Here is a 26,638-nt window from a genome sequence, read left to right as displayed (position 1 = left end):
TTTACTACCAACACATTCAAAATAAACAATGAGTTTACGTTTACAAAATGAGCTTAATATAAGAAACTAAAGTTCTTTTTGGTTATTAGCATAAAAATTATGGAATTTTCAGAAATATTTTAAAATCAATAAATAAATATAATTTTTATTGTAAAAATCTTTTTTTTTTCAAAAATATTATTTTTTTGACTTTTTTTTTAAATACGGTATGGTTGTCTTTTGATTTATATTTAGTTGTCTTTTAGTTATTTTACCAAAAAACAACTAAAGAAAGATAAAAAAAAAACAATCAAATTATATTTCTGAAAAAAAGTTAAGAAAATCATTTTTTGATATTTTCACACAGTAAAAATGAAAAGAAAAAAAATTTACACCATATTTTTTAATAAAAAACATAAATATTTTTGTTATTTTTCCTAAAAATTATACTGTCACCAATTCTTTTTATTTATTCATACAACTAATTAAAAATCTAAAATACATTGAAAAAAATTAATACATAAGTCTAATCAAATAATTAAATTAACTATACTTCAATTATGTTGATCTCGCATAAAAAGTTGGCTGGCAAAATTGAGGCCGCAAAAGAAAAAAGGTTGGATAACTAAATTGAGTCCCTCATCAAAAGTTTGATCACCAAATTGGACTTTATAATAAATATAATATGTAGGGGTAGCAATTCGTATTAACTCCTAATCTGTGTGCCATATCGAGATATAGATATAAGATAATTTGTATCAACTCCAACACGATATAATAAACTAATTATGTTAAACATTATAATTATATATGCAACTTATTTATTAGGTAGATAACACGAAATAATAAATTTTTTATTGTAATTTTATTTAATAATATTTTATATACATTACATGTTATTAAAAATCAAGAAAAAATTTAAAAAAAAATTAATATGCAAGTGATATTAAATATACAGCGTGTAATATACATTACAATAAATAGATTAATATCTTAGCATGTGAACTCGCGACACCATAACACAATAACATTGTAAGCGTCAATTTAAATACTCTATTCTCATGCCATGTCCATATCTTGTTATAATAATGTTGTAGGTCCATATTGCCACCCTGTTAATTCCTTCCCTAGAAAGAGACTAAATTGAATATATTTAAAAAGTTTAGGAGCTGAACTTGTAAAAGAAAAGTTTAACTGCAAAGTTGGAGGACCAAATTAAATATTTTCCTCATTTGTTCTTATAATTTTACATATTCTTAATTAACTAAATTCTATTAAAAATTAGAAAGTTTGGCTTTAATTTAGTTAAGAAAACAATTATAAGATATATAAAGCCCGCTTAGAAAGTTAAACAGAGAACTTTAATTGATTTATCCGCCCTTTTTCCCTCCCTCCCATTCAACTCTCTCAAACACGCCCTCGCCCAAAATCACTATGCACCATCAACAAATTACTTCTTCTCGATTTCCTTCTTCAATTTCAGTGAGGGACCTGCAGCCTTTATCGAACGAAGAACTTGAAGCCATTGATGCTATAGAAGCCGCGTTTCAACAGTCCTCTTCCTCTTCTATCACCAATAGCAAACGACGTTCATCTCCTCACAAAAACGACGACGAGTACCTCCGTAAAACTCCCCGACGACAGTTACCTAATTCTGTTTTAGGTCTCTCTGCACCTTTTTCACTCTCTCCTTGTCAAGGTATGTAGGTGACTATTTTTTAAGCTTTTTTCTTCAATATTAAATAATATACAAGCATTTCTTTTACTACATTTTTGAAATGTTTGCAGATAATGTAAAGGTGAGATATCCTGCATTGAAGTTTGGAGGTCGAATTTTTTATAGTAGAACTAGAGAGGATGTGGAGAAAGCTGCAAGGGAGCTTTTAAGAAGTATTGAATGTCAAAGAAAGGAAACAGTTGCTTTAGGGTTTGATATTGAATGGAAACCTACCTTTAAAAGAGGTTTGTGCACTAGTTTTATTTTTTTTTGTTTTGTTTGTTTAAATATAAGTCTCTTCTCAGATGCATGTGTTCTACCATTTGAAGAAATGCACGCTTTATTATCATTGTTTGACACTGTGTGGTGAGATTACAATGAATTGTGCGAGATAAAACAAAATGTGGTTACTTCTCTTGTATGATAGAAGTAATTTAGAGGCAGATCAGTTTTTGCATTGTTTGTTATTGGCTCCGGTTCTAGTTAGGATGTAAATGATCGATCCAACTTGTAAGATACTCAAGATTATTTCAGTTTTATCCAATCAAGTTGAGCTACTCAGATAGGTAGACTAGCCATTTTTAAGTTTCTTAAAGGTTGAGTCGAGAAGGCTGGCAGCCTAATCGAGGCTTCACTTTTACTTATTATATTTCAGTATTTTCTTGCTATTCGAGCTCAATCAAAGCTCATTTGAGACCAATTGAGCTTATTCAAGCTCATTTGAGATCAATTGAGCTTATTCAAGCTCAATCAAGCTTTTACAAGCTCATTTTAAAGATTGTCGAATTTTTTTCCTAGTAAACAAGTAAAGTAGAGTTAAGTTTGAGCATTTGGAGTATGTCGAGCTCGAGTCTTTGAGATCATCAGGTTGCGCTTGTGGTTCTAATGATTTTGTCGATATAGAAAGAGTTAGTCTCGGCTTAACAAGTCGAGCTCGAGCTTTCAAAATTAAAGCTCCATTGAGCTAGAGTTGAGTTTCGAGCTTCGAGTGTTGTAGTCAAGTCAAGCTTGAGCATGAGCTTGGCACTGTTTCAACTAGAGCCGCCTTAGTATATCTTTTGGAAATAATAATTATAAGAACTTATAAGAATGCGGATAATAGTTGCATGGTGCACCAGGATGAAATTTGCTTCTATTTCATATTTGAGAAAAAGGCTTTTTTGGAGTTATAACAGTACTAGTGATTTCTCGCTGTCATTCCTCATGCTGTGCTTTACCTTTCTGCTTAATTCTAATAAAATAATTACCTATTAAACAAGGATGGATACACTCTCTTTCTGACAAAATTCATATGAAGGCCTGCCAACTTTCAGTCACGATGTTACCTTAGGTCCTAATCTAGACATGCTTCCTTAGCTAAAATTTTTATCGAGGGCATTGTGATAATGTTGTACCCAAAACATCTTGCAATCTTATGCCTTAATCAATTTCTTTTCCTTACAGTTTGAGTTCTTTCCCATGCTACCAGATATCTGTCTCGGTTTTCTATATCTGGGAAAGGTGAGGTAGGATTTCATGAGATTGTAACACTTGCAGTATTTTATTCCCGGTTGATTTTTATATCCATCTTATGTGCTGTCCAAATTTTTGGCAGAACATGTCATTAATTTGTAAAAGCACATCGCCAGAATTTTTGCTAGTGCTCAATTAAAGGGCCCCTCAATTTTGCGGAGTAGCTTATGAACTAAAGTCGAAACAGGAAGTGGGTGGATGTGTGTGTTTGGAGGCAGGGCCATAATATATGAGATTTTCATTTTTGGGCAATCAAATTTAAGAAAGTCTCACTTTACAGGTGTTTTGCCTGGAAAGACTGCTGTAATGCAGTTATGCACTGGTACTGATTATTGTCATGTGATGCATATAATTCATTCTGGAATCCCCAAAAGTCTGCAGTCTCTTCTTGAGGATTCTGCGCTTCTCAAAGTTCGTAAGATCTCTTGCACAAAATTTTGTATTTGCTTCATGTGTGTCTCAATTATCTATATTTGTTCATGTATTCCAATATAATACTTGACATATCTACAGGTTGGTGTTGGCGTTGGCAATGATTCCGTTAAGGTTTTTACAGACTATAATGTATCTGTTAAAGCAGTGGAGGACCTATCTTATCTGGCAAGAAAGAAAATTGGTGGGAAACCTAAAAGTTGGAGTCTTCAATCCCTAACTGAGATGCTTGTTTGCAAAGAGGTATCTATCTCAGCTAGCTGATGACCTTGGAAACAACTCCACGGAGATGGAGTCCAGTCTTCTTTGATTACTGGTCTATCCGCAATCTATTCTTGATTTACTTGTTCAGTCTTAATGAAGCATTAGAATGTGACTTTCCATTATTTAAGCATTAGGAGACAGGACCTTCTTGCTCCTTTATTTGATTCAAAGTGAGTGATTATTAATCCTCAGATCATGCAGATGGTAGGTGCCATTGCATTACACTGATAGCTTAAGGCTGATTGTTTGTACTTTGTTGCAATAGTTGCAAAATTTACTTGGTACATTGGTAATTGCTGGACAGCTGTACCATGTACATTTATACGACAATTTTGTAATTAGAAGGTTGATAGAAATAAAGACAATCTCTGATTGATGCATTTGTGCATTGTCCTTGTGAAATCTCCCATGAGGTAATGACTATGGTCATAGCCTATTATACTGTTGCAGTTGTAGGAGAAATAGTTAATGCTATAGGTATATGATATTGTCTCTCTGCAGGATTTGGTGCATTGTGCTTCAAATTCCCTTCTGTCTGTGTTGAGTCCCGTAAATTTTGATTACAGATCACCATCTTGCAAAAAGTCTAACATACTGTGCTTGTTACTGGGCTACCATGTTCCTTGAGTATGAATCAATGAGAGGGTTAGCAGCAACTCCTTATACTCCTCTCTGTTTCCCCTAGTTTTCATAAAATTCTTTATTCTCTTCACGGTCGTATGACCTGATCTTAATATATATGGTTCTTATTAATTGACAGTGCATATGAATACTTTTCTTTTTTGGCAGTTTTACAAGCAGCTTAATATTTCATTGACTGTTCAGTGGGACATGGCATGGCATTTTTGTCCTTCAATTGATTTTGGCCTTGTTTTTGATGGGAAGTGCTGATGAAGTTACTAAAACCTTGCAGCTTGGGAAGCCCAATAAAATCAGATTGGGAAATTGGGAAGTAGATGTTTTGTCAAAGGAGCAACTAGAGTATGCTGCTACTGATGCTTTTGCTTCTTGGCAGCTTTACCAGGTAATTGCATATTACTGCTTTTATAATTATGCTTGATACTACTGATGGTGCCTTATTCTCTATTTAGGTGCTAAGAAGTCTCCCAGATACAAAGGAGGTGGCTGATGGAAGAAGTGAGGAAGCGGAAGTAGTGCCATAATCATCCAGGTTCACTGTTATCATCACATTAAATCATGTCTATCTATTTTTTTTACAAATTGACCAGCCTAAAATTAAATTTTGGGATGTTGTAAGTTGTCACCAATATTAATTATAAAGAAGCGCTATTTCAGAGAATTACTGCTCCAAGATGAAACTAATCTTATACTAAATTATTGGGGGGATTTAAAACTTTAGATCGGTTATGAGTTGTCAGATACATAATGAGAGTACCATTCCTCTTCATGGAACTCTCATAAATATTGGCAGTTGGAAAATTACTTTGGGACCTTTTCACATGAGAAGTTAGTTTGGTAAATTAATTATTCATTCCATCATGTCATCATAACCTCTTAACATTTGTTTGTTCCATACAATTTTATTTCTTTGGACAAATGTCAAACACAAGAGGTTTTCATGTCAGATCATATGACGCCTGAATTAGATAGGATTGGATTGGATCACCATTTGTAGCAAGTTGGGTCTAGGTCTTGAAAAGAAATTGGCCGCATATTAGAAAGCTAGAAAGCAAGCATTATAGAGAAAAACAGAAGGGGCATAGAAAAGGGTTAGGGGTATGTTATATTTGTAGTGTTAACAAAGTGTCAAATTATTATTTATCGAAAGGCAAAATCTTTTGAAATGTGTGAGAGAGATGTCTTAATCAAGATTCCAAGTGGACCTCCTAAATTCCCGGTTGCAATGAAGAGGAAAAAAAATCGAACACAGCACATGCCTAGCACATGGTTGAAGAGACAAAAGGTTATGTCCATTTCTCTTCTTAGCTTTTGCTGTGAAAACAAAAAAAAATCTTAAATTGAAATGCCAACAAATTGTGTTCATGTGTTAAACATGTTAGCTGTAAAATAGATTCTTTCCTTCTTCTTTTGCTTGTTTTCGTACTTTACTGGTGTTTTCTCTTTTGTTTCTGTTGTCTTATATGTATATATACTTACCAAAGGGCAGCAATTGTATTAGACTTTACGTATTGTTAAGGGATTTTCATATTATAAATAATTTTTTTTTTTACTCTTAGATTAGAGTCCCTCTTTAGTGGTTAATCTGATGAACAGCAAATGACTTGATAAAAAAAATTGGAAATGACTGACCCTTTTTTCTTTTTTACCTACGGCTGCCAATGCTTAGTGATGACACGAGAGCCAGTACTTTGCATTTGAACGTCACCGACACCCAAAACCAAAGTGTCACCGACACTTGTGCGCAGACAAGTCTTGGCAGCTAATAGTCTTGTGGTTAGCAAACTTTTATGACACAATATAGTAGAGGATAGAACCCAAATAAATCAACAATAAGCAACAAAGTATGATTGATTGACACTTTTAGTGTCTTTTTCACATTGAAATTAAAATTGCATGTTTGAGAACATATTTCTTTTAGATAGTGTGAAAGGTAATTTGAGTAATTTTGTTTCTCCTTTTTTCTTTTTTTGTATCCTTATGTCTTTATTAAATGAAGGGTATCTCAGCGGTAGTGGTCGTGACCTCAAGAATGGATACAAGCTTAAGTTCTCTTCTAGCACATGCTGGCTATGATTATCTGATTGCCGTATTCTAACTATAAGGTTATAGCTAAACAGTAATCATTAGTGATACCCCCTTATGAAAAATCTTGTAATACTAGTTATGTTCACAGAACTTTTTAGACAATTTTATTTAATAAAAGGTACTTAAGTTGGTGAAGCTTTCAAGCTAAGATAAGACTTCAGTCCAAAGCTTTGCTCCAACATTTTAATTATAGCTTATGATACATACTATATTATAGATTAGAGATTATACATAAGAATAATTATAATCTATTAGTCTCTACCTCTAATATAGATTTAAGTCTTCCATAGACCCTACAAAATAAAATAGTCACATTTTGAATGGTCATGTCGCAGGTTTCGTTTGTCAAAAAAACAAGCTTTGAGCCAAAGCAACAAGGTGGGTACGCGAGGGTGGCCTTAGAGTGGCTACATTTTAAGTTATCAATAATCAAAAAGGAAATCTAATCATTTTACTATATTTTTCTGTATAAAGTGAAATGGGTCACAAGCTCAACCTGCGTTTTTATATCTCATGTCTTTTTAACATAGATGATGCTAATGGGGCCATATGATATGATTATTCATTTGTAAATGGGCACAAATTCATGGCTAGTTTTTTTTTTTTTTTTTTTTTTTTCAAACAGTACGACAACATTTTCACTTGTTTCATTTGAACTCTTATATGGTAACTTTTAACATGCATTTCCATCTGTAAGTAGGGCATAGTATGAGATAGACAAATAAGGAAATTGATATGCACGTATGAGAAGTGTAGTGTCTAGTACCAACATCTTTGTTAAATTACTCCACACTGAAAATATTCTCATTCAAAGATGATATAGTTATCGCACATTTTTAACATATCTCCATCGAAACAGTTTCATTTCCACTTTGTCTATATTTGGTGACAGTGCAAATCAATGCTACTCATCTACAGACTCATCAAACATATACATACATATATCTATTATCATTTTCAATCAAGAAAAAAAGAAGGGAATGAGGCTATTGCATGTGGGTGGGCCTGCCAATCCATTACAAAGTGTCTTATTCAATGAGTGAGTAACTCTCTCTCTCTCTCTCTCTCTCTCTCTCATATATTAGGGTTTATTATCATGTAACACAATGAGATGCCATTTCTATGTGGGCAACCAAAAAAATTTCTTTTTTTGACACAATCACAGAGTGCTAGTTTAAATTGAATAGCTAAATTGTTATTGGTTTGCTACAAATATTTTATGTCGAAAAATTTAGAAGCTCACGATCTTAAAACAGAACGAACATTCATAAAAGAATTAAAAAATAGCTCAACATTTCTATTAGTTTGCATTCATGACTACGTGACTCACTAAATTAATAGTTCTTAGATGATAAAATTATAAACCATGTCTTAAACCCCAATAATCAGCTGCATTCATTTTTCTTAAGTAATCCGAATTATTGAACTAAACTGTAAACAAATCACTACTCGATAAAGTAGTCTTTTTCAAGATTGACTTAGAATTTGGAGAGATAGAGTTGAACTCTTTATATATATAGACAGTGCGTATTTACTTTAGGCTGTGAAAATGTACATAGAATACAGTGTATGCAAAAACCCAAAGAATTTCAGTTTGTGTTTTAAGCTAGTCCCCGAATAATGGGCATCCAATCATGCCTACTGCTATTCGGCTGCCCCCCCATATTTGTCCACATTATAAGGATTTTTCTCGAAATTAAGACTTCGCCATATTATTCATGCATCTTGCTTTACACATTATTTATTTAAATTCAATTTTTTTAACTAATTTAAAGCATGCTGCGCAAAATATTTATAAATAATAATATTTTATTATAAGAATTTTAATGCAATTACATAGCTGCATTACTTAAAAATTCAATTTTTGTTTAGAGTTTAGGCATGAGCTTTTGGACTTTCGTTACTGGCCATTTATATATGTAATTTAAAGGGACTTAATGTTTAATTAGCAAAGAATTAAGAGACTTATAACTGATCATATGTATATGGCTGATTGCAAACATGTCTTGTTTAATTAGGCCTTCTAATGACAGGAGTTTAAGATCTTCTATCATGTTCGACCCTTAATCCATTTTCTATATATTAATGTTGTAACAGAAAGAAAATTTCATCAAGCATTTATTTCTCATTTTCTCGGGAAAATTTTAACTATTTTTTCTCAATTCTCACATGCTCATGTGTATGTTGAAACTTTCTCCTAATTAGCATTTCTTTTTAATAGAGAAAATAGCAATTACTACTACCAATTGAATGTTTTCTTTTTCATATTCCTTTGAATTTAAAATTTTGCATACTATTCTATTACTTTAATTTGTACCTTTTATTTTCCAAATAATAATAATAGTGCAAATAATCAAACAAATGATAAATTAACTCCAATGAGTAGCTACCAAGAGGGTTTATTTCTAAGCAATACATGATGTTTTTCTCATTAGCTAACATTCTTCAATTTATGATAAAATGGGTTTTTTTTTTATTTATATTTTACCTCTGTGCGAGGGCTCTTTCACAGATAGCAACAGACAAAGCAAATGGATTGAGCTTAAATCCCTTCACAAGCTTAAATGTACTATGTACACGTACCCTCCTTCTCCTCTCATTTTCATCTTCAATCATTTTCCATTGCCGACAAATTACAAAGACTAAGACAAAAAAACATTGTTTTATATTGCATCGTACTTGCATTATTAATGAAAACTCTTACTCCAACTAATGAATCCACCTGCAGTCTTAACTTTGATAATAATATATATTTACCACTATTTCTTTAATATAATGGGGTATCTCTAAAGAGTTCGCGCAGAGGTCTCAGATTTAAATTCATTTTTTCTTCTTTATAATAACAAAATAGTAACATATATACCGACTTAACTAAGTTTTTAACTTTAAATATTCTTATTCTTATTTGCAATAGAAATATAACTCTATAATATGAATGGAATTTCATTATTATATAAATTGAGGAAGCCTATACTTGTGACATTAAAGTATACTTTTGTTAAATAATAGGTTTTGTGATCCAATAGAAGCATCCGGATATTGGGCAAGGTTGGTGCTTTGACTAGTGAAATTACATATTTAGAATGTAGAAGCATTGAAAAAAATATCTATAAAAAAAGAGAGAAATTATTATATATTATACTTAATTTTTCCAATAAATAAATGTAAGACAACAAAGAAAGTCAACATTGATATTAATAAATCTTTTAGGGTATTATAAAAAAAAAAAGAAATTATATAGATATATACCTACTAATATTGGAAAGGGGCATTCATAACTTATTTAAAAGTTGGACTACTCGTGTTTCATGCCACTTATTATTTTAAATTTTTACAAGTAATTATGCAATTGCATTTATAAATTAGAAAAAAATTAACTAATTTTGTCAAACCATTTTAATATTATATTTCTTATTTTCTAATATATGGAGAAGCTTTTTAGATATATAAACCCAATTTGTTAAATCTTATAGTTTAATATGTAGAATATTGTTGCTTATGTATGATCCATGGTTAAATTAATAAGAGAGAAAAAAAAAAAAAGACATAAGCTAAAATAGAAAAGTAAACGGAATTGTTTGGTACATGGAGTGGAAGACTAGTATTTAAGAATATTAAGAAATAAAAATTAATTCAAAGATTGATTTATAATATAGTTTTTACCAAGGGCGTGATAGTGGTAGTTTCATGGGTATTTTCCATTTCAAGTAAAGGAGTGGCCAAACAATGCCTTGTCTATCTCTTAATTAGTCTCTACTAATTGTCTGTAGAATCTCTTTTTAAACCTAATTATTCTTCTTTGCATTACATGATAATACCAAAAAAACTCTCACTATCATGTCAAGTAGACACAAGTTCTATTTACTTTTATGAATTCCAGAGTGGAGCTTCTGGTTATCACATATTGGTAAATTATTAGATTAGATCAAAGCTAGTAAAATGTAAAAGTTTATTTATTCTTTTATTTAATTCATCAATTGGCTTGGCTATAATATCTAAACTCGAGTCATATTTAAATAATTTTACGCTTTATAAATAAATTTATAAAAATACTGATCAAATCGCTATTGATAGATACTTAAATGAAAAAGTTATCCATTAAAACTCGAATCAAATAAATTTTATGCAACAACAAACTTGAGGACTTGAAAGATCCAATTATTTAGATAAATGGTGTGATTGGATTAATGAAGATGACATATGTGGAAGGTTCTCAACAAAGGCATGCTGCCGACAATTTTTGTAGAGAGAGAGAAAGAAAGTTGATGTCCTTTTCCTTCCTCTTAACTAATAGAAAATGACTTCTCCACCTTTGGCTCATTACCATTTACCATTACCAATATATTGCCTCATTTAATTTCCTGTAATGGGATTTTTCTTGCCCCTTTCCTTTCAGGCAATTTTAATTCTTTATTAATTTCTCAATGAGGAATAAAAGGGTTTATGATATTCAAATTTAGCTAGATTATTATTTTGTATAAGGGTTTTAAATTGTTATTAAAGATCTCTGTGTAAGAAAAAAAAATATTAAAAAATTAATTCAAATAACTTTTAAATTTTAAATTTAATTTGAATTATAATAATGCTTTACTTTTAAAATAACAGATTTTTAGTCTAACTTTTATTTTATTTTTACGGTAGACGAATTATCAATTTTTATAATACAATGATGGATACTTCTTATTATATAATTCTCCATCCGGAAGCCTTTTATGAAAAAAAAATATAGGCAATTAAGAAGAAAATAATGTACCGAATAAATTGTTTTTCCAAGAAGAATAATAAATAAAAACACATGTAATATTAATTAGAATTGCATGGGCTGTTATTAATTAAGAGTGTTGTGTGTAAAAGGTACCTTCATAATCTGATAAGAAATTCGACAATGTGGTGGAATTGAATGAAAACCCCAATAATAGTAATAACCCAATCCCATCTTAAACTTGAAACCTTAAAGGCCGCTAACTGTTTCCTATATATTTTTGGCAAACAATTAAAAATAACCCAAAAATGAGTTAAAAACTCAGTGACCCAACTTCCTGGACTTCATTTAAATCTTTGCATATGAATGAGTTTGAATTGCTTTTGCACTTAATTAATATGCATCTAAAACTTTTAGAATCACAGCATTCAATCCCATGACTACAAAGAACAGTTGGCTTTTCCAATTCAAGGAAATTGGTAACCCCATTTTTGCCATTAAATTTCGTGCATCAATTGATTGGGAAATAAAGGTTGAGAGCATCTTTCCAGTGGGATCTTCCATTTCCACTTGAGGCCAAGCTAAAATGATAAGATAAATTTTGCTCTTGTCAGGACAGATATATAGAGTTCAAACCCTCTTTTCTTTTCTGTATTAGATGTCTTCTTGCCATTGTACCCAATCAATGAGAAAAATGAAAAGAAATTTTTTTAAGAAATTCTTTTATTTTTTTTCTTAATTAGTTAACTTTTGAAAAGTATAATTTTTCTTGAGTCACAAAATGAAGAGACAAATACTTAAATTTCAGATTTTATTCAAGTTGAGATATGCATTTATGGTTAGACTAAAAACTTTATTCAAGTCGAGATACGCATTTACGATTAGGTTAAGTCTATAGATGCGAAAAGCATAATTCTAAGTCTTTAAAAGAAAATTGAAAAAACTATTGGCAAAACCCTACCATTGCAATATACAACGAGCATGTTTAGTGGTAGAAAATTAAGCTACAAAGTCCATGCCTCAAACCCCACATAATATCATCATTTCTAAGCTTATAACAATGCAATTGAATCTTTTTCTTTCTTTATAGCACATGCCTTGCTTCTCTTTTTATGGAAAAAAAGAATTAGAAGAAAACTTAGCCAATTAGATTAACTTCAAGCTTATAAAATAACACTTCAAATCTCATCAACATTAATCTTCTCTCTAATACTACAAAATCAAGATGGTGAGATCTCCAAACATTACAAACAGTAGTGGTTTTAGAATGTTAACTTGAGTATATTGGACCTCAAATTGATTAAAGTAAGCATATAAAATTTATTCAAAATTTTCATTTTCATTATTATTTCTGAATAATTGCGTAATTAATTTCGATCGGACTTAAGAAATGGACCGACTAAAATACATAAAAGTGAGTTGGCATTGACCTATAAATCAAAATAATTGACCGCTCATAATACCATTGTTTGAGGTGATGGATTAAAATTCTATTGACTTCACTCTATACCGTTCAAATTCAATTAAGCATATAACAAGATACATAAAATTCTATTGGTGGAGTAGTGGCTTATAGTAGTACTACATGCTTTCGTTGCCAATCCTTTAATTTCCAATATCTATAGTAGAACCATTAATTTGGACAGAAAGAAAGAAAAAAAGAAAACAGAAAACATGGTACCAGCCAACCTATAACAGAATGGGAAACATGACCCATCATTAATGAATACAGATTCAATCTATACATTGGGACATATTCTGCAAATAGTTTAGTACATAATTTCTAAGTCCAAGGACAAAGAATGTGAAAACCTAATTAAAAAAAAAAAAAAAAAAGTACAATGTTCAATTGCCATTGCTAACCCACATCTTGGACCTTGTGTTAGGCCTTTGGCATATTATATATATAATAATCTTCATAATGCCAATATTGTGTTCTTGTCTTCTATTATGATTTGTGACTTTGAGGGTAGCTCGATTTTCACTAAGTTTTTATATTAATATCAATTGATTGGGAAATTTGAATTTTTAAAATCCCTATATTCAGAAAAAATAAAATAAAAACCAAGTTATTAATTAGATATGATATGCTTAGTAATTAAAATGACAATCTTTCAGAGCTGAATATATTATAAGGTTCTATTAAATTATAAGTAAGTGACATAGTTTCAAATTATTATTATATACTTTTCCTTTTAAAAAAATACCTTATTACCTCACTAGAACTATATATTTAATTAGCAATTTCTCATTAATCAAGAAATATGAAATGAGAATTTAAATATATATATTAAAAGATATATCTGTTTTCCCTTTCTCCCAAAATATTTTCCCATGTGAGGAGGGGAGACCGACCTGTTTATACATAGAGAATGAAATAAAATAATAAGGGTTGAGGTGCCCTTAGGACCTTCCCTTGAAGGTTCCCTCACGGCATCACCCACCCATATATGATAAAGACCTCTTCTGGGTGTTCCATATTTGGGGACCTACCTCACATCATCCTTTTTGTGATTTTATGTGCATTCATTTTTATTGGCCACTAACTTATCCCAAAAATTCAAATAAATAAAAAATAAAGATTTCTTAAAATTTTGATCCTCCAACTATATAGATCTATTAAATTCGACTAATTTAGAATTTATCGAATAGAATTTCGATAAATAATAAAATTTATTAAAAATTCAACGTAACAAAAATACATTCATTATGCTCGTTATAAGAATATAATAACTCGTTTAATATAAAAAGAAAATTTACATTTAAAAATGTAAATAGTTTTATAAAATGATTAGTGAGTGAGCTCAAGTGTGTGGTAAAACATTAAATATTTATTTTAGATGAATTATCCATTGGTTTTTCCACGGTTGATTTGTTCAATAGAAATGGTCCTTATTTTACAACTTGGACAATGACTAAAGATGGTCTTTATAGTCATTCAAAGATTTCCAAGATCAATGAGCACACCATTCATTGGGAAGCTTCATCTTTTGACAGGTGAATATGTGAAGTCTCTAAAATCTCACTTAATTACAATTAATTTTGGTTTAGGGAAATCTAAATCATTTTTTTACTGATTAATAAAGAAAGTGGATAAAAAACTGATTAACCTTCCCTCTATATTGAGTGATCATAAGATGGGAGCTCCTTCACAACCCAAAATGAAAGAAATATTAATAGTAACAATAATTTAATTTATGTGGTTATCCAATTAGCCAAATATAAAAATATATTTAAATAAATTCAATTTATTATATTATTTATAAACAAAATTAATTAGACAGTAACATGTGGCATTATCTATTAGTTATTATATTTATATCGATTAATTTATTTATTATCATTAAACTATTCACGAGTAAAACTCATTCACATGTAATAATTAATAAATAGTGCCATATATATTATATAATTAATTATATTAGACATTTGCTTAAATTTACTTGTTAACCATTAAAAAGAAAAGAATTTACCCATCTCTCTTCTTTTTTTTTTCTTTTTCTTTTTTGATTTCAGAATAAAGAAATGGTTGAGCCAATCATGGCTTACTTTAGCAAAATTGGACAAAACTCCAAGAAATTCCACGTCAGCAAATTCTGAAAAATCCTGTGATTAAGGCCACCGACTGCAGCCTTTAATTGTAATTAATTAGTTTATATTAATTACTTGTGCAGCAACTTTGAAGCTGATTACAGCCCACAAATAGTACTAACCTTTTTTTTAACCCTACAATTAATACTACCTCAAATATAAGCATATACGTACACTATTATTATGTATTACTCTGTCGGTCGGTGATTTATTCACTAATTAACTTTAGTCATTAACCTTTTTTTTATTTGTTGAATTTTGACCTAATTAATCTCCCATGCATCAAATATGTGATATATTGGCAAAATATATTGTTGAGCTTTAAAATGTTTTAATTCTATTTTGTTGGGTTTTTTTAATTTTTTTAGTTTGAAAACTCAAATATTTTTAATCGAATAATATATCAATACTTAATAAAATTTAAAAAGATTATTGATTCTAATAAAAAGTAAAAATATAAAAATTTAAATTAGAGTCGATACAATAAAAATGATAAATTTTACTTAGCGTTAATATTTAAAAATTACTTATTTTAGTAGCCGTGAATAGATATTTCAATTATATATTAACAATAGATTATAAACATTTTACAAATTTGATATATTCTTTGATCATAAAATGAATAGTTAGTAAATTTAAGTAGAATTTGTATTTCAGACAATACTAATTAATTAGAGTTTAAAGGGTGTTTATATATAATTAAGTTTGGTCTGCCTGGCAGGAAACCCAGCTGACCACCACCCATAAACTGCCAATTAAGGTGGGCAATTTTGTCAAATCCTTTTTTTTATTAATCATTTTCAAATTTATTGAAAATTCAGCATAAAAGAAGAGGAAAAGGAAATTTGAGAGAAGGGGGATAGTGTTCACATCTGGACACGTGGAAATCACATGGGAGGGAGAAGAAGATAGCTGGCACTTTCCATTACATAATAACAATGGCTATTGATTTACTGTAATTTTCTTTTTAGAGATGAATTGATGATTATAACAATAGCCTTCAAGGCCTCATCTTCTATATTTTCTTTTTCTTTTTCTTTTTCTGCATCAATCATTTTAAGGAAATGAAAAGCACTATGAATTAATTTTGGATTTTATAGTAATATTAATAATAAATAAATATTACAATTATAAGTTAGAGCTATTACCAAAAATACTTTTTGTGTATAAAATGAAAATCACTTGTTATGAGATTTTTAATTTTTTTAAATGCTTTAATTATCTTTTAATAATTAATATTTTTTAAAAAAAATTAATGACAAATTATGTTATAGTTATATTATAAAGTGATAACATTTTTGTGTTGTTATAAATGAAAATTTATTGGCATACTGTGAAGAAAAAAAAAATAAAAAAAAAATAATGAGTTAAAAACAATTTAAAAAAGAAAAAAAAAAAAACAAAAACAAAGTGGTCTCCAACCAACACCAACCCCACTCCCTCTCCCCCCTTCTTTTATAATCTTCCTTCTTCACTCTACATAGTTTCAGGGCTCAACTTCAATCCAGAGCTCTATCTCTCTATCTCTCTCTCTCTCTCTCTTTCTCTTTCCCTTTGTTTTCCTCTCTTTCCAAACAATCTCCTTTAACAGAAATATCTATACATCAATCTACAAAAAGAAAAAACCACCATTGTTTTGATTGATACAATACAATTCCAAAAGCAATGGCTTCACCACCAGACACAAGCAAAACCATAAAGTTAGAGAGATACAACAGTTATCTTCTTCGCAGAATGCACACCACAAAGATCCTAAGTGCTTCTTCTAAGTTACTCTTCCGCTGTACACTTCTTATAGCCCTTGTTCTTATTCTATTCTTCACCATCAACTATCCTCCACTCTCGGATCATGGCAGCAGTCCCAACAATAACAAATTGCATCATCGCAGCTTTCTCTCTACTGCTTTCTTCGCCTCTTCCTCAGCCATAGGTGGCGCCTCTTGGGAAAAACAAGTCCGTCACTCCTCTACTCCTCGCAGACCTAGTGGGCTCTCAGTCTTGGTCACTGGAGCTGCAGGTTTTGTGGGATCGCACTGCTCACTCGCCTTAAAAAAGCGAGGCGACGGAGTTCTTGGCCTGGACAATTTTAACAACTACTATGATCCCTCACTTAAAAGAGCTAGGCAACAGCTTCTTCTCAAACACCAGGTTTTTATCGTGGAAGGTGATATAAATGATGGCCAATTACTTGCCAAGCTTTTCGATGTGGTGCCATTCACTCACATACTGCATCTAGCTGCTCAGGCTGGCGTTCGCTACGCTATCCAAAACCCACAATCTTATATCAGCTCAAACATTGCTGGTTTCGTTAATCTTCTTGAAGTTGCCAAAACCGCAAACCCACAACCTGCAATTGTGTGGGCTTCGTCGAGTTCTGTTTATGGGCTGAACACTGAAGTACCCTTTTCAGAAATCGATAGAACAGATCAGCCAGCAAGCTTATACGCAGCTACAAAGAAAGCTGGTGAAGAAATTGCGCACACTTATAACCATATTTACGGTCTTTCCCTAACTGGGTTACGATTCTTTACAGTGTACGGTCCATGGGGAAGACCCGATATGGCATATTTTTTCTTCACTAAGGATATCTTGCAAGGTAAGCAAATAGATATTTATCAGACACAAGATCAGAAACAGGTGGCGCGTGACTTCACTTACATTGATGATGTAGTGAAAGGATGCGTCGGAGCGTTGGACACGGCGGAGAAGAGTACAGGAAGTGGTGGAAAAAAGAAAGGTCCAGCTCAACTGAGGGTGTACAATCTTGGAAATACCTCACCAGTTCCTGTAGGGAAACTGGTGTCTATCTTGGAGAATCTTTTGAATACTAAAGCCAAGAAACATGTCATCAAGATGCCAAGAAATGGGGATGTGCCTTACACTCATGCTAATGTCAGTTTGGCATACAAAGATTTTGGATACAAGCCAACTACAGATTTGAGTAGTGGATTGAGGAAGTTTGTTAAGTGGTATGTTGGGTATTATGGCATTCAGACTAAGGTAAAAACTCAAAATGATATCAACACTGAGCATCTTGAGGATTGATTGAACCTTTCCTTTTTCTTTTCTTTTTAGATTAATTTATAAAATTCTGCTCTTATTTTTTTTTTTTTCTTTTGAGTAATTTGCTGTAATGGGTTCAAAGTTGTTGCAGCTTTGTTGTTATTGTTGTTGTTGATTATGTAGAATATAGAAATAGATTTGATACAGAAGAAGAAGAGATAAAGATGTGAATTCAAGAAATTGAAGAAGAAGAAGGGGAAAGTTGTAGATCTGTGAAGTTTGAGTTGTAATAATTCTGGTGGGGTCTGCTAGAAAGGATGTAGATCTCAACCATTAAAATTCATATTTAAAGAAAAAAAAAAACTTGTGATTGAACAACAATGATGACATCAAGATTCTTGTGTCTTTTGTTTCTAGTTTTTATTTTTATTTTCTTTGAGAATGCAAGTTGGATGCATGAGCTGAGATCTTACTTTTCTGCTTTCAGTTCCAATTATTGAATAAAATGAAAAGCAAAAAAAAAAAAAAAAAAAGCTCAAGAATCATGAATGATTAATGTTAAAGTGGTATATATGAATGAAGACAGGGAGGTAAAATTCTTTAATCATTCAAAGATAATGATTTATGTTCCCTGAAAAATTCAAGGTAAATGATTTCAGGTTCTGACTTAAAAAAAGCTATTTATTCTGAAAATGTTGAGTAATTTAAAAATTAGAATTATAAAAAGATTAATAAAAAAAACTTTCCATCATCAACCACCAAGAAATTAGAGCAGACTATAAAGAAATTGTTAAAAGGAAAACTGAATAACAAAAGATGTAATCTTAACAAAAATTGAAAGGTGGTGGAAGTTTCTATGGGTGCAAATGGGTTTTAATCTGGGAGATAAAACTTCACATGGGTTTGATTTTATGATTGCGATTTGAGTCAAACTTTTCCACTAGACTTTGTCCCAATTTACATACATGGCTTTGATTGGTATTCTCTTTCTCTTTTTCTGTCTTGTTTTGGATTTGCTACAATTCCCTGTGACAAATGTGTATCCATCATTATATAAATTGATTAGCCAGCAAAATCAAAGTTTGTTGAAGCATACTAGAAAAATAACTAAATCTGTTATACATTGCCCTAAATTGCATAGTATGATTAGGCAAGAAAAGATGTTATAAAAACCAAACTTACAAGTTAGGCAAATGGGCCAATCACAAATTAGACAAAATTAACATCATTCAGATACTCTCCCATTTTTCATTGTCATTTTCTTGAGAAAAAAAAGATTAAAAAAAAGAGTATTTCTTAATCTAAGTAGCCATAAATCAAGATATTCCTTGGAGAGAACTAGCAAATCAAAAGTTAGAATTTCCATGAGATCCAAGAAGAAACATAACATGGGTAATTAATGTTATAAGTATTGATTTGAGGAGATGTAACCTTAGTCAATAATTAATCAGTCTACTAAAGTCTAAAAACAAAAGCTTCAGGATATGTAAGAAAGTGACCCTTTTTAGATTATTATTATTGACTTATAATGGTCAATCACAGGTTATAATACTCCTGAAATTTTCCACTTTTATTCATCATTTGCAGCCTGTAACTCAAAACAGCCACTGTCTGCTTATATTCAGCTTTCAAATACTGTGAATCTTATTTATATTTTCCATAGAACAGGAAGAAAGTTCCAATAACTGCCATCATATAATAAAGAAAAAATAGAATAAAAATTTTAAGTTAAAAAGAGAAAGGGAAGACCAAAATGTCAGAAGACAGAAAGAAGTGTGCATATATTATAAAGTTAAGGATTAAAACGCGTTGAGGAAAAGGAAGTATATATCCAAAATCTCTTAGCTGGTATATTGTCACCAATTCTTGACTTCAGAGCTGCAACTTTCAAAGGAATCTATGGATTGGTGGACAATTTGTAACAGGGGAATGTGTTCCACTCTGTCGTGTATCTTCAAGTTGCTTCTTTTGAAACTATGGACCTTGTGAAACTTATTGATTCTTGGAACAGTGTTCGGTTCCACAAATTCTGGATTATGGGTCTGAAAGATTTCATATTGTAAGTTCCAAAATATTTCTGTTTTGGGTATGGTCATGCAAGTAAATTATCTAAAAGTTCTGTCAATCTTTCATTCACTGGAAACTCATTTTAAGATCACTTGAAATTCGTATTAAAAAATAAGGATGGTTGGGATAATTTGGTCCTAGAGTTGGAAGAGTATTAAGGCTAATTCTACAGTAACCTGTTGATCAAAGAAAATTGTAGAGAAACATCCGATGTTTGTATCCATCCGACTATTCACTCCGATGGAAAAAGTTGAAAAACGACCGAGAGAAATCAATGGAATCTAGAAAAACACTACCTAAAATAGCAGCTTGGTGGTTAGACGGCTTTTGCCTAGCAATTTAAAAATTTGAATTCAAATTTTAAAAATATAATTTTCTTGAGGCTATTATTTTAAAAGCGGGTGCTAAAAAAATTATACAATAAATAAAAAAATAATACGATATGAATTTTATCATATTTGATCATTTTAACTTCATAATTCATAAGTAATTAAAATTATGATAAGACATCTCACATTATTTAAATATTTGATAATGTAACATTCAATTATTAGGTTAGCTTGCCTAACAATAATACGGTACGAGTAAGAGTCCGTCACTGAACAAGTCACATTTGAGAGGTAAAATTGTGGGAAGAACGTAAGAAAGAGTCGATTGAATCTAGAGACGAAATTCTTCCTTTAACCATGGATTCTAATTAAATATAAAACTAGTCTTTTATCCATGTGTTACACGACAGTTATTATTATTTCAATTATAAAATTAAATTTATAAATATAATTTAATAAAAAATTTTATATTTAATATTAGTTTATAATATTTAAAAAAAAACAAATTAATTATTTCTAAATATCTTTAACTTTTTAAAATTTTTAATAATATAAAAATTAATTTAAAAATATTTATTAATTTAATTCTAATGTTACATAAATTAATACTATCAGTATAATTGATATTGCTATCTTTTAGAATTAAAAATAAGTGTATAATAAAAAGTATTAATTTATTAGTAAATATATTATTTAAAGATATTATTTCCTATAATTAGAATTATTATCTAATTAGAAAACTAATTTATTAGTTAATATATTATAAAAATATAATTAATATGTTTCTTAGAATAATTATTATCTAATTTGAAAACTAATCATTATTTAATTAGAAATCTAATTAATTATTAATATATTATTTTTTAAAATTAGAATTAGGGTTTAATTAGAAATGTAACCTATTAATTAATTAATAGAAAGAATCACAAAATAACACATAAATTTAAAATTTTTATTCATAAAAATAAGTGTACATGTCAAAATAAAAATTATATGTGTTAAAAATTAAACATATATATATAAAAAATTAAATTTTAAAAATTTATATATATAGCAAACAAAATTTTTACTAAAGAAAACTTTTCAAAAAATTCTAAAATCAATAGAAGATATGATTTTCCCTGTGTAATTTATTTTTTCAAAACACTGTTTTCTTAATTTTCTTTTTCAAATTTAATGTTGTTTTTCAGTTATTTTTTATTTGTTTTTCAATTTTTATCCAAAAATAACCAAGAAAAGAATTTTAAGAGAAAAAGAAAAAACCAAAATCGCAGTTTAACAGAAAATTTAAAAAAAAAATCAAATTTCTAATATTTTAATACAGTAAAAACTTTTTTAAAAAAAAACAGTAAATTTGATAAAAAAAAATTAAAATAAAATATAGATGTTTTTGATATTTCTTTCCCAAAAATAAATCTGTATGGATTAAGGGCCCCCAGGCCTGAAATCCACAGTACGACATAAACCAAGAACAATGGCTCGCAAAAGCAAAAGAAAGGCCAACCCACCACCAGTTCAATTTTAAGATAATTTTATATAAATAACAAAATTAAAACAATGCCCACTCGTCAAAATCACATATTAATCATCAGAACCCAAACCCTTAATTTTCAGAATTATAAAATTCTATTTTGTTTTTTTAATCGAATGAAGAATTTCTATATTTCTTGTTTTCTTTAAAAATAATTATGAACATTAATCTAGACTAAGGATTCCTCGTTAAAAATCCTTAAAATAAACATTGCCATAGGGACGAAACATTCCATGTTGAAATCCTGAGTGCAGTTTTTAACTATAATGGCTGCATTAAGAACTCATATACACAGCTCCCTCTGCTTCCCCTAGCGAATGCCAAAGCACTAAAGCAAACCAATTTTTCTTTTCAATTAGTAATTGCCTAACAGACTATTCTTAGACTAACAAGTTTTTCCACCTGCCTGCTACCACCTTTCGTTTCATATTTTCTTCACTCGCAACAGCTCCAGCCACTTCAAAAGTTGATGTAGGATGAGTATAAAAGGGAATTATGGAGTCTGCGCATATGACAATTTTTACCATATGGAGATTTTTATACATCGCCAATGACCAATAAGAAATAAAATGTACAGCAGGAAGGGATTCCCAAAGTACAGGACTGTGAACGGATCAAAAGATCAAAATTGCCTAAATAAAATGCTCATATGGTCAAGGCTGCAAAAAGGGTCATCCTTCATTCTGGGGCTAGTAGGGGCCTGTAACACGATGCAGGAGCACATAATGGAAATTCCTGCAGTGATAGCAGCACATACATGCAAAGAAACAAACCCAGAGCTACGAAGTAGAAACTTACCAAGACAATAAATATAACTGGGACATCTGTCAAAGATTTGTTACTTGTAACAAAATATATAAACTAAGCTTGCTTCATTCAAAGAAGACAAGCGCATGAATCCCCAATAAGTAAATAACACACTAAAGAAGCCAACACAACGATGGCACCAACAACTTAATAACCATCATTTCCGAACCCATTGTTGAAAGATCTTGGACCACCAGGTCTAGGAGCTCTTTCAGTTGCATAACTCACACGAATATTGCGCCCATGTAGTTCCTGACAAAGAAACATACAGACTCAAAATGCAATTCAAGCATACTCAAATCTCTTTATGCACACTATAATTCTGGTTCTCACCTGGCCATCCATGGCTGACAACGCTGAGCTTGCCGAATCAACGCTTGAGAAGTCAACAAACCCAAAACCCCTTGATCTCCCAGTATCTCTATCAGTGATAACCCTTGCTGTGAATCACATGTGAATCAGTACTACAACACAACCAATAACCAAAATCTCCTAACTGCCTACAAATATGTACTTAGAGAGGTTTCTTTTACTTTTTTCTGTTTCTGGGAAGGATTTTTTTCTCGTTTTCTTTGGGTTGAAATTGATTATAATTTCCACTTAACAGAATAAAGATGCTGATTTTATAAGAGAAGGACCAAATATTGCAACCAGTGATTTGTTAATGGTACAGAATCATTTTGATAGTCAATTCAAAATTGCACCAATTCACATCTTGTACAAGTTACATATTCCATGAGGACATTTAAGAAGTATATGATGATTCATAGTGCATAAATGGGTTAACCAAGAGCAATAAAAACTTAGCAGTCTATTTTTTCATTAACATCAATGATCAAACTAAAATACACAAAACCCACATCCAGCTACTAATAAAACACTAAGATACATGTTAAACACTTACCGGTAACCACATCACCAAAACCAGAAAATGCATCCTTTAGAGAGTCATCATTTGTCCCATATGAAAGACCTAGAATATAAACACAAAATAAAAAGAAGTATTAAAAGTTATAGCACAAACTTTAGGAAGAAAGCACATTTAAAATGAAAACGCAAACTCCAACGACTAGTTATCAATTACCTCCAATAAAAAGCTTCGAAGAAGACATGCACCTAATAGAATTCAACATAGATGAAACTGGAACTTTCCCATTTTGAGCAACGCTCTGCCTCACCAAACTCCCGATTTTGTTACAGAAAGCCATTTTTAGACCACTGATTAAGAGAGGCAATAAAATAAATTAGAAAGGCTCAATGAGTACTCAAAACCCATCACAAGTTTTATAATTCTGACATGGTAATAAGCTATTTAGCTATCGATTGGGTATCAAAAACAAAACAAAAAGATTAAATAAAGATAACTAACTGACAGTTAAAAGAAAATAATTTAGGGTTTAAGGCAAAACAATTAGTACTAAAAAACCCATTATAAAGCTTTAAACTCCGACGTATAAATAAGCTAATCGCCTAGTATAACAAAATGACAAAATAAAGAAATTAATTTTAGGGTTTAGTGGAAGACTGTACCTTTGCGAAGAAGATTCAAGGAAAGGGAGCGGCTAGGGTTTAAGAGCTGAATAGAGGAATTGACACTAGAAAAATCTCCGAGTTTTATAGTGCAAAGGTGAACGGAGGCTGGGTTTGCCAGCTGTTTGTTTTATTTGCGATTGATTGAGTTCTGTGCAGTTCGAAGTTGTACTTTTGACTTCCTTTTTAGAAAGGACGGTCTTGTCATGAATATACCAGCTGATTGTGCTAGAGCCTCATAACTGTATTGAGAATGTGACCGCAGAGGATTGGACCACACTTGAGATTACCCTTGCCACGTGCGATTAGATTGAAAAATATCTCCCCACACGTAGGCTAAATTATGAAAGGAAAAAAGGGCCATTTACTACCAAGGGCTGCAAGCAATGTACCCAATTATAAGAGCTTCAATTCAAATTGAAGGATGGCTTTTGAGGCTTTTATAATTATTGCCACTATAAAAATATTACTTAAAACTCCCATTTTGGATCATTTGGGAAAAAATGCAAATCTTTATCAGGTGGGAGTTTACCAATTGAGGTGCAATGAACATGTTAATGAATTCCTCTAGCACTATAAACAATGTTGTTGATCTACCTAAAACTCAAAATGTTTAGCATCTTAAAAACTAGCCTTAATTATTCTTATTAATATTTTTTCTTATTTTCAACTTCAATTATATAATCCGTGGATATTTTACTGGAAAATATTTTTTAAATTTTTTTTTTTATTTAGAATTGATGTATATTTCTGTTTATGCACCAAAATGATAAATGATTAACATATATTTTTTAGTCTTAAAAGAATGAGCATGTGTCAATCATTCAATACCAAAAGTAAAATATTTATAGTACATGTTACTTTTCAATTAATTATAATGTATTCACCAAGTCTGGATAAGAATAAGAATTATCTGAAGAATGCATTAATTTATGTACTTTATTTTGTTTGTTATAATCTTGTCTTTTTCAAGCCATTCTTAGAGTTTTTTTTTTATGAGCTGGTTTGATTGCATTTTGCATTGTATTATCGTCGTGAGCATTTGGATAAAGATGTTTGAGGATTACTGCTTAGTTGATGCTGTTAATCTTTTTATGTTATGAGATTATAAGCATTTAATTGCTATATTTATTTTTAACAATAGATGCGATTAACACTTAATATGTTATATTAAAAGAAAAAATTATAAAGTAAAAAATAAATCATTATATTTAAAGAGAGAATGTCTCAAATTCAAAATGACGATCTCTATACTGAGTTTTTGATGACACCCTATAACATTTATTAGAGAATAATCACTATAATCTTTTGATGTATTAGAAAATTTTAATTTGAAACATTGAAGTTTATATAAACATTAAACCTCTGATCCTTATCTATCCTGATGTTCAGAAAGTTACCAAAATAATTATCTCTTCTTTCCCAAAGGGGGAAAATAAAAATTAATGTTGCTCTAGCTAATACTTTATCAATTAATATGGTTTTGATTTTTGGCTATAACATAAGTACCCAAATTTATCTTTTTTACTCCCAGGAAAAAATAATTCGTCATTTATCGTGGATAAATTATATCATGAACTCGAGTATACAGAATAATATGGACCCAAGTCATTTAACACGTGTGTGCCTGATAGTTAAATTTGTAATTTTTTTGTTGTATGACCGGAGTATATACTAAATGTGTTTTTTTTTTTTTCCTTAGTCTTTTGCACCAAAAAATAGTCATATCTCAACCTAGTTAATTATAAATTTCAAACCATAATTTTATATTTGATATTTTGGTAAATTAATAATTGTATTAAGTATTAAATTTTAAATTTTATTTTATTTTTTATTAAATATAAATTATTTTATTATTTAAAATTAGTGATTTTATACTAATTGATTCTTATAATAATAATGTTAGTATAATAAATATTAATAAAAATAATAAAGAATTAAAATTTTATTTGCATAAAATTTTCAAAAATTCTAATATTTCTTAATAAATTTTTAATGATTTCAAGGATAGTTCTAGTTCTTTTATAAAATATCATATTTATTTTTTATATGATATTAAATTTTTACTGTTATGCATATTCATTAGGTTCATTATATATAAACTGTAGATTCATTAGATATAAATTGTAGATCCATTGGTAGTACAATATAGATTCATTAAAAAATTACTGTTAAATATAGCTATAACCAACAATATCATTAAATATTGCTTATGAACAATATCATTAAATATTGCTTATAAGTTCATCAAATATAAGGTGTAGATTCATCAATTAAAATATTAAACTGTTTTTCAAATTATGAATTTCTAAATTATAATCTATGAATATCGGCTGTACATGTGATGAACCTTTAGTTTTATAATTTAAAATTTTCAATGTAACTTTTATTTACAAATTTTAACATTTTTTAGTAGTTTTTTTTAATGACTTCAATGATAGTTCTAT

At 30.0% G+C, this 26,638-nt stretch overlaps 3 protein-coding genes across 9 annotated transcripts; 2 read left to right on the top strand and 1 right to left on the bottom strand.

Moving 5' to 3' along the window:
- The first annotated feature begins 1,339 nt into the window (after positions 1–1,339).
- Positions 1,340–8,005, top strand: LOC8286894 (Werner Syndrome-like exonuclease). 7 transcript variants are annotated; one of them, XR_007217500.1, is made up of 8 exons: positions 1,340–1,678; positions 1,768–1,941; positions 3,489–3,619; positions 3,722–3,883; positions 4,818–4,928; positions 4,996–5,075; positions 6,967–7,009; positions 7,524–7,948. XR_007217500.1 is itself a non-coding variant. In XM_048379684.1 (7 exons), exons 1-6 carry the CDS (start codon positions 1,414–1,416, stop codon positions 5,065–5,067), a joined length of 915 nt encoding a protein of 304 aa, XP_048235641.1. In that variant the 5' UTR covers positions 1,340–1,413; the 3' UTR covers positions 5,068–5,075; positions 6,967–8,005. The 7 variants fall into 7 exon arrangements, 5 of the variants coding, with proteins under 5 accessions (XP_048235641.1, XP_048235640.1, XP_048235642.1 ...); XM_048379684.1 differs by having other exon boundaries at positions 6,967–8,005; XR_007217501.1 differs by lacking the exons at positions 4,996–5,075; positions 6,967–7,009; positions 7,524–7,948 and adding an exon at positions 4,471–4,549 and having other exon boundaries at positions 4,694–4,826.
- An 8,371-nt stretch (positions 8,006–16,376) lies between these two features.
- On the top strand, positions 16,377–18,330 carry LOC8286895 (UDP-glucuronate 4-epimerase 6). The gene has a single exon (XM_002522764.4). It carries the CDS (start codon positions 16,590–16,592, stop codon positions 17,967–17,969), a length of 1,380 nt encoding a protein of 459 aa, XP_002522810.3. The 5' UTR covers positions 16,377–16,589; the 3' UTR covers positions 17,970–18,330.
- A 4,304-nt stretch (positions 18,331–22,634) lies between these two features.
- On the bottom strand, positions 22,635–24,350 carry LOC8286896 (glycine-rich RNA-binding protein 2, mitochondrial). The gene is made up of 5 exons (XM_002522765.4): positions 24,192–24,350; positions 23,746–23,879; positions 23,566–23,634; positions 22,995–23,101; positions 22,635–22,913 (listed from the first exon to the last, which is right to left on the bottom strand). The coding sequence occupies exons 2-5, from the start codon at positions 23,867–23,869 to the stop codon at positions 22,809–22,811; spliced, it is 405 nt and encodes a 134-aa protein (XP_002522811.1). The 5' UTR covers positions 23,870–23,879; positions 24,192–24,350; the 3' UTR covers positions 22,635–22,808.
- Between the last annotated feature and the right edge of the window lie 2,288 nt (positions 24,351–26,638).

The sequence above is a fragment of the Ricinus communis genome, chromosome 9, assembly GCF_019578655.1.
Source record: "Ricinus communis isolate WT05 ecotype wild-type chromosome 9, ASM1957865v1, whole genome shotgun sequence".
In the NCBI taxonomy this organism is placed as follows: Eukaryota; Viridiplantae; Streptophyta; class Magnoliopsida; order Malpighiales; family Euphorbiaceae; genus Ricinus; species Ricinus communis.
The sequence above is the reverse complement of the archived record's forward strand: the minus strand, read 5'-3'. Positions and strand labels throughout refer to the sequence as shown.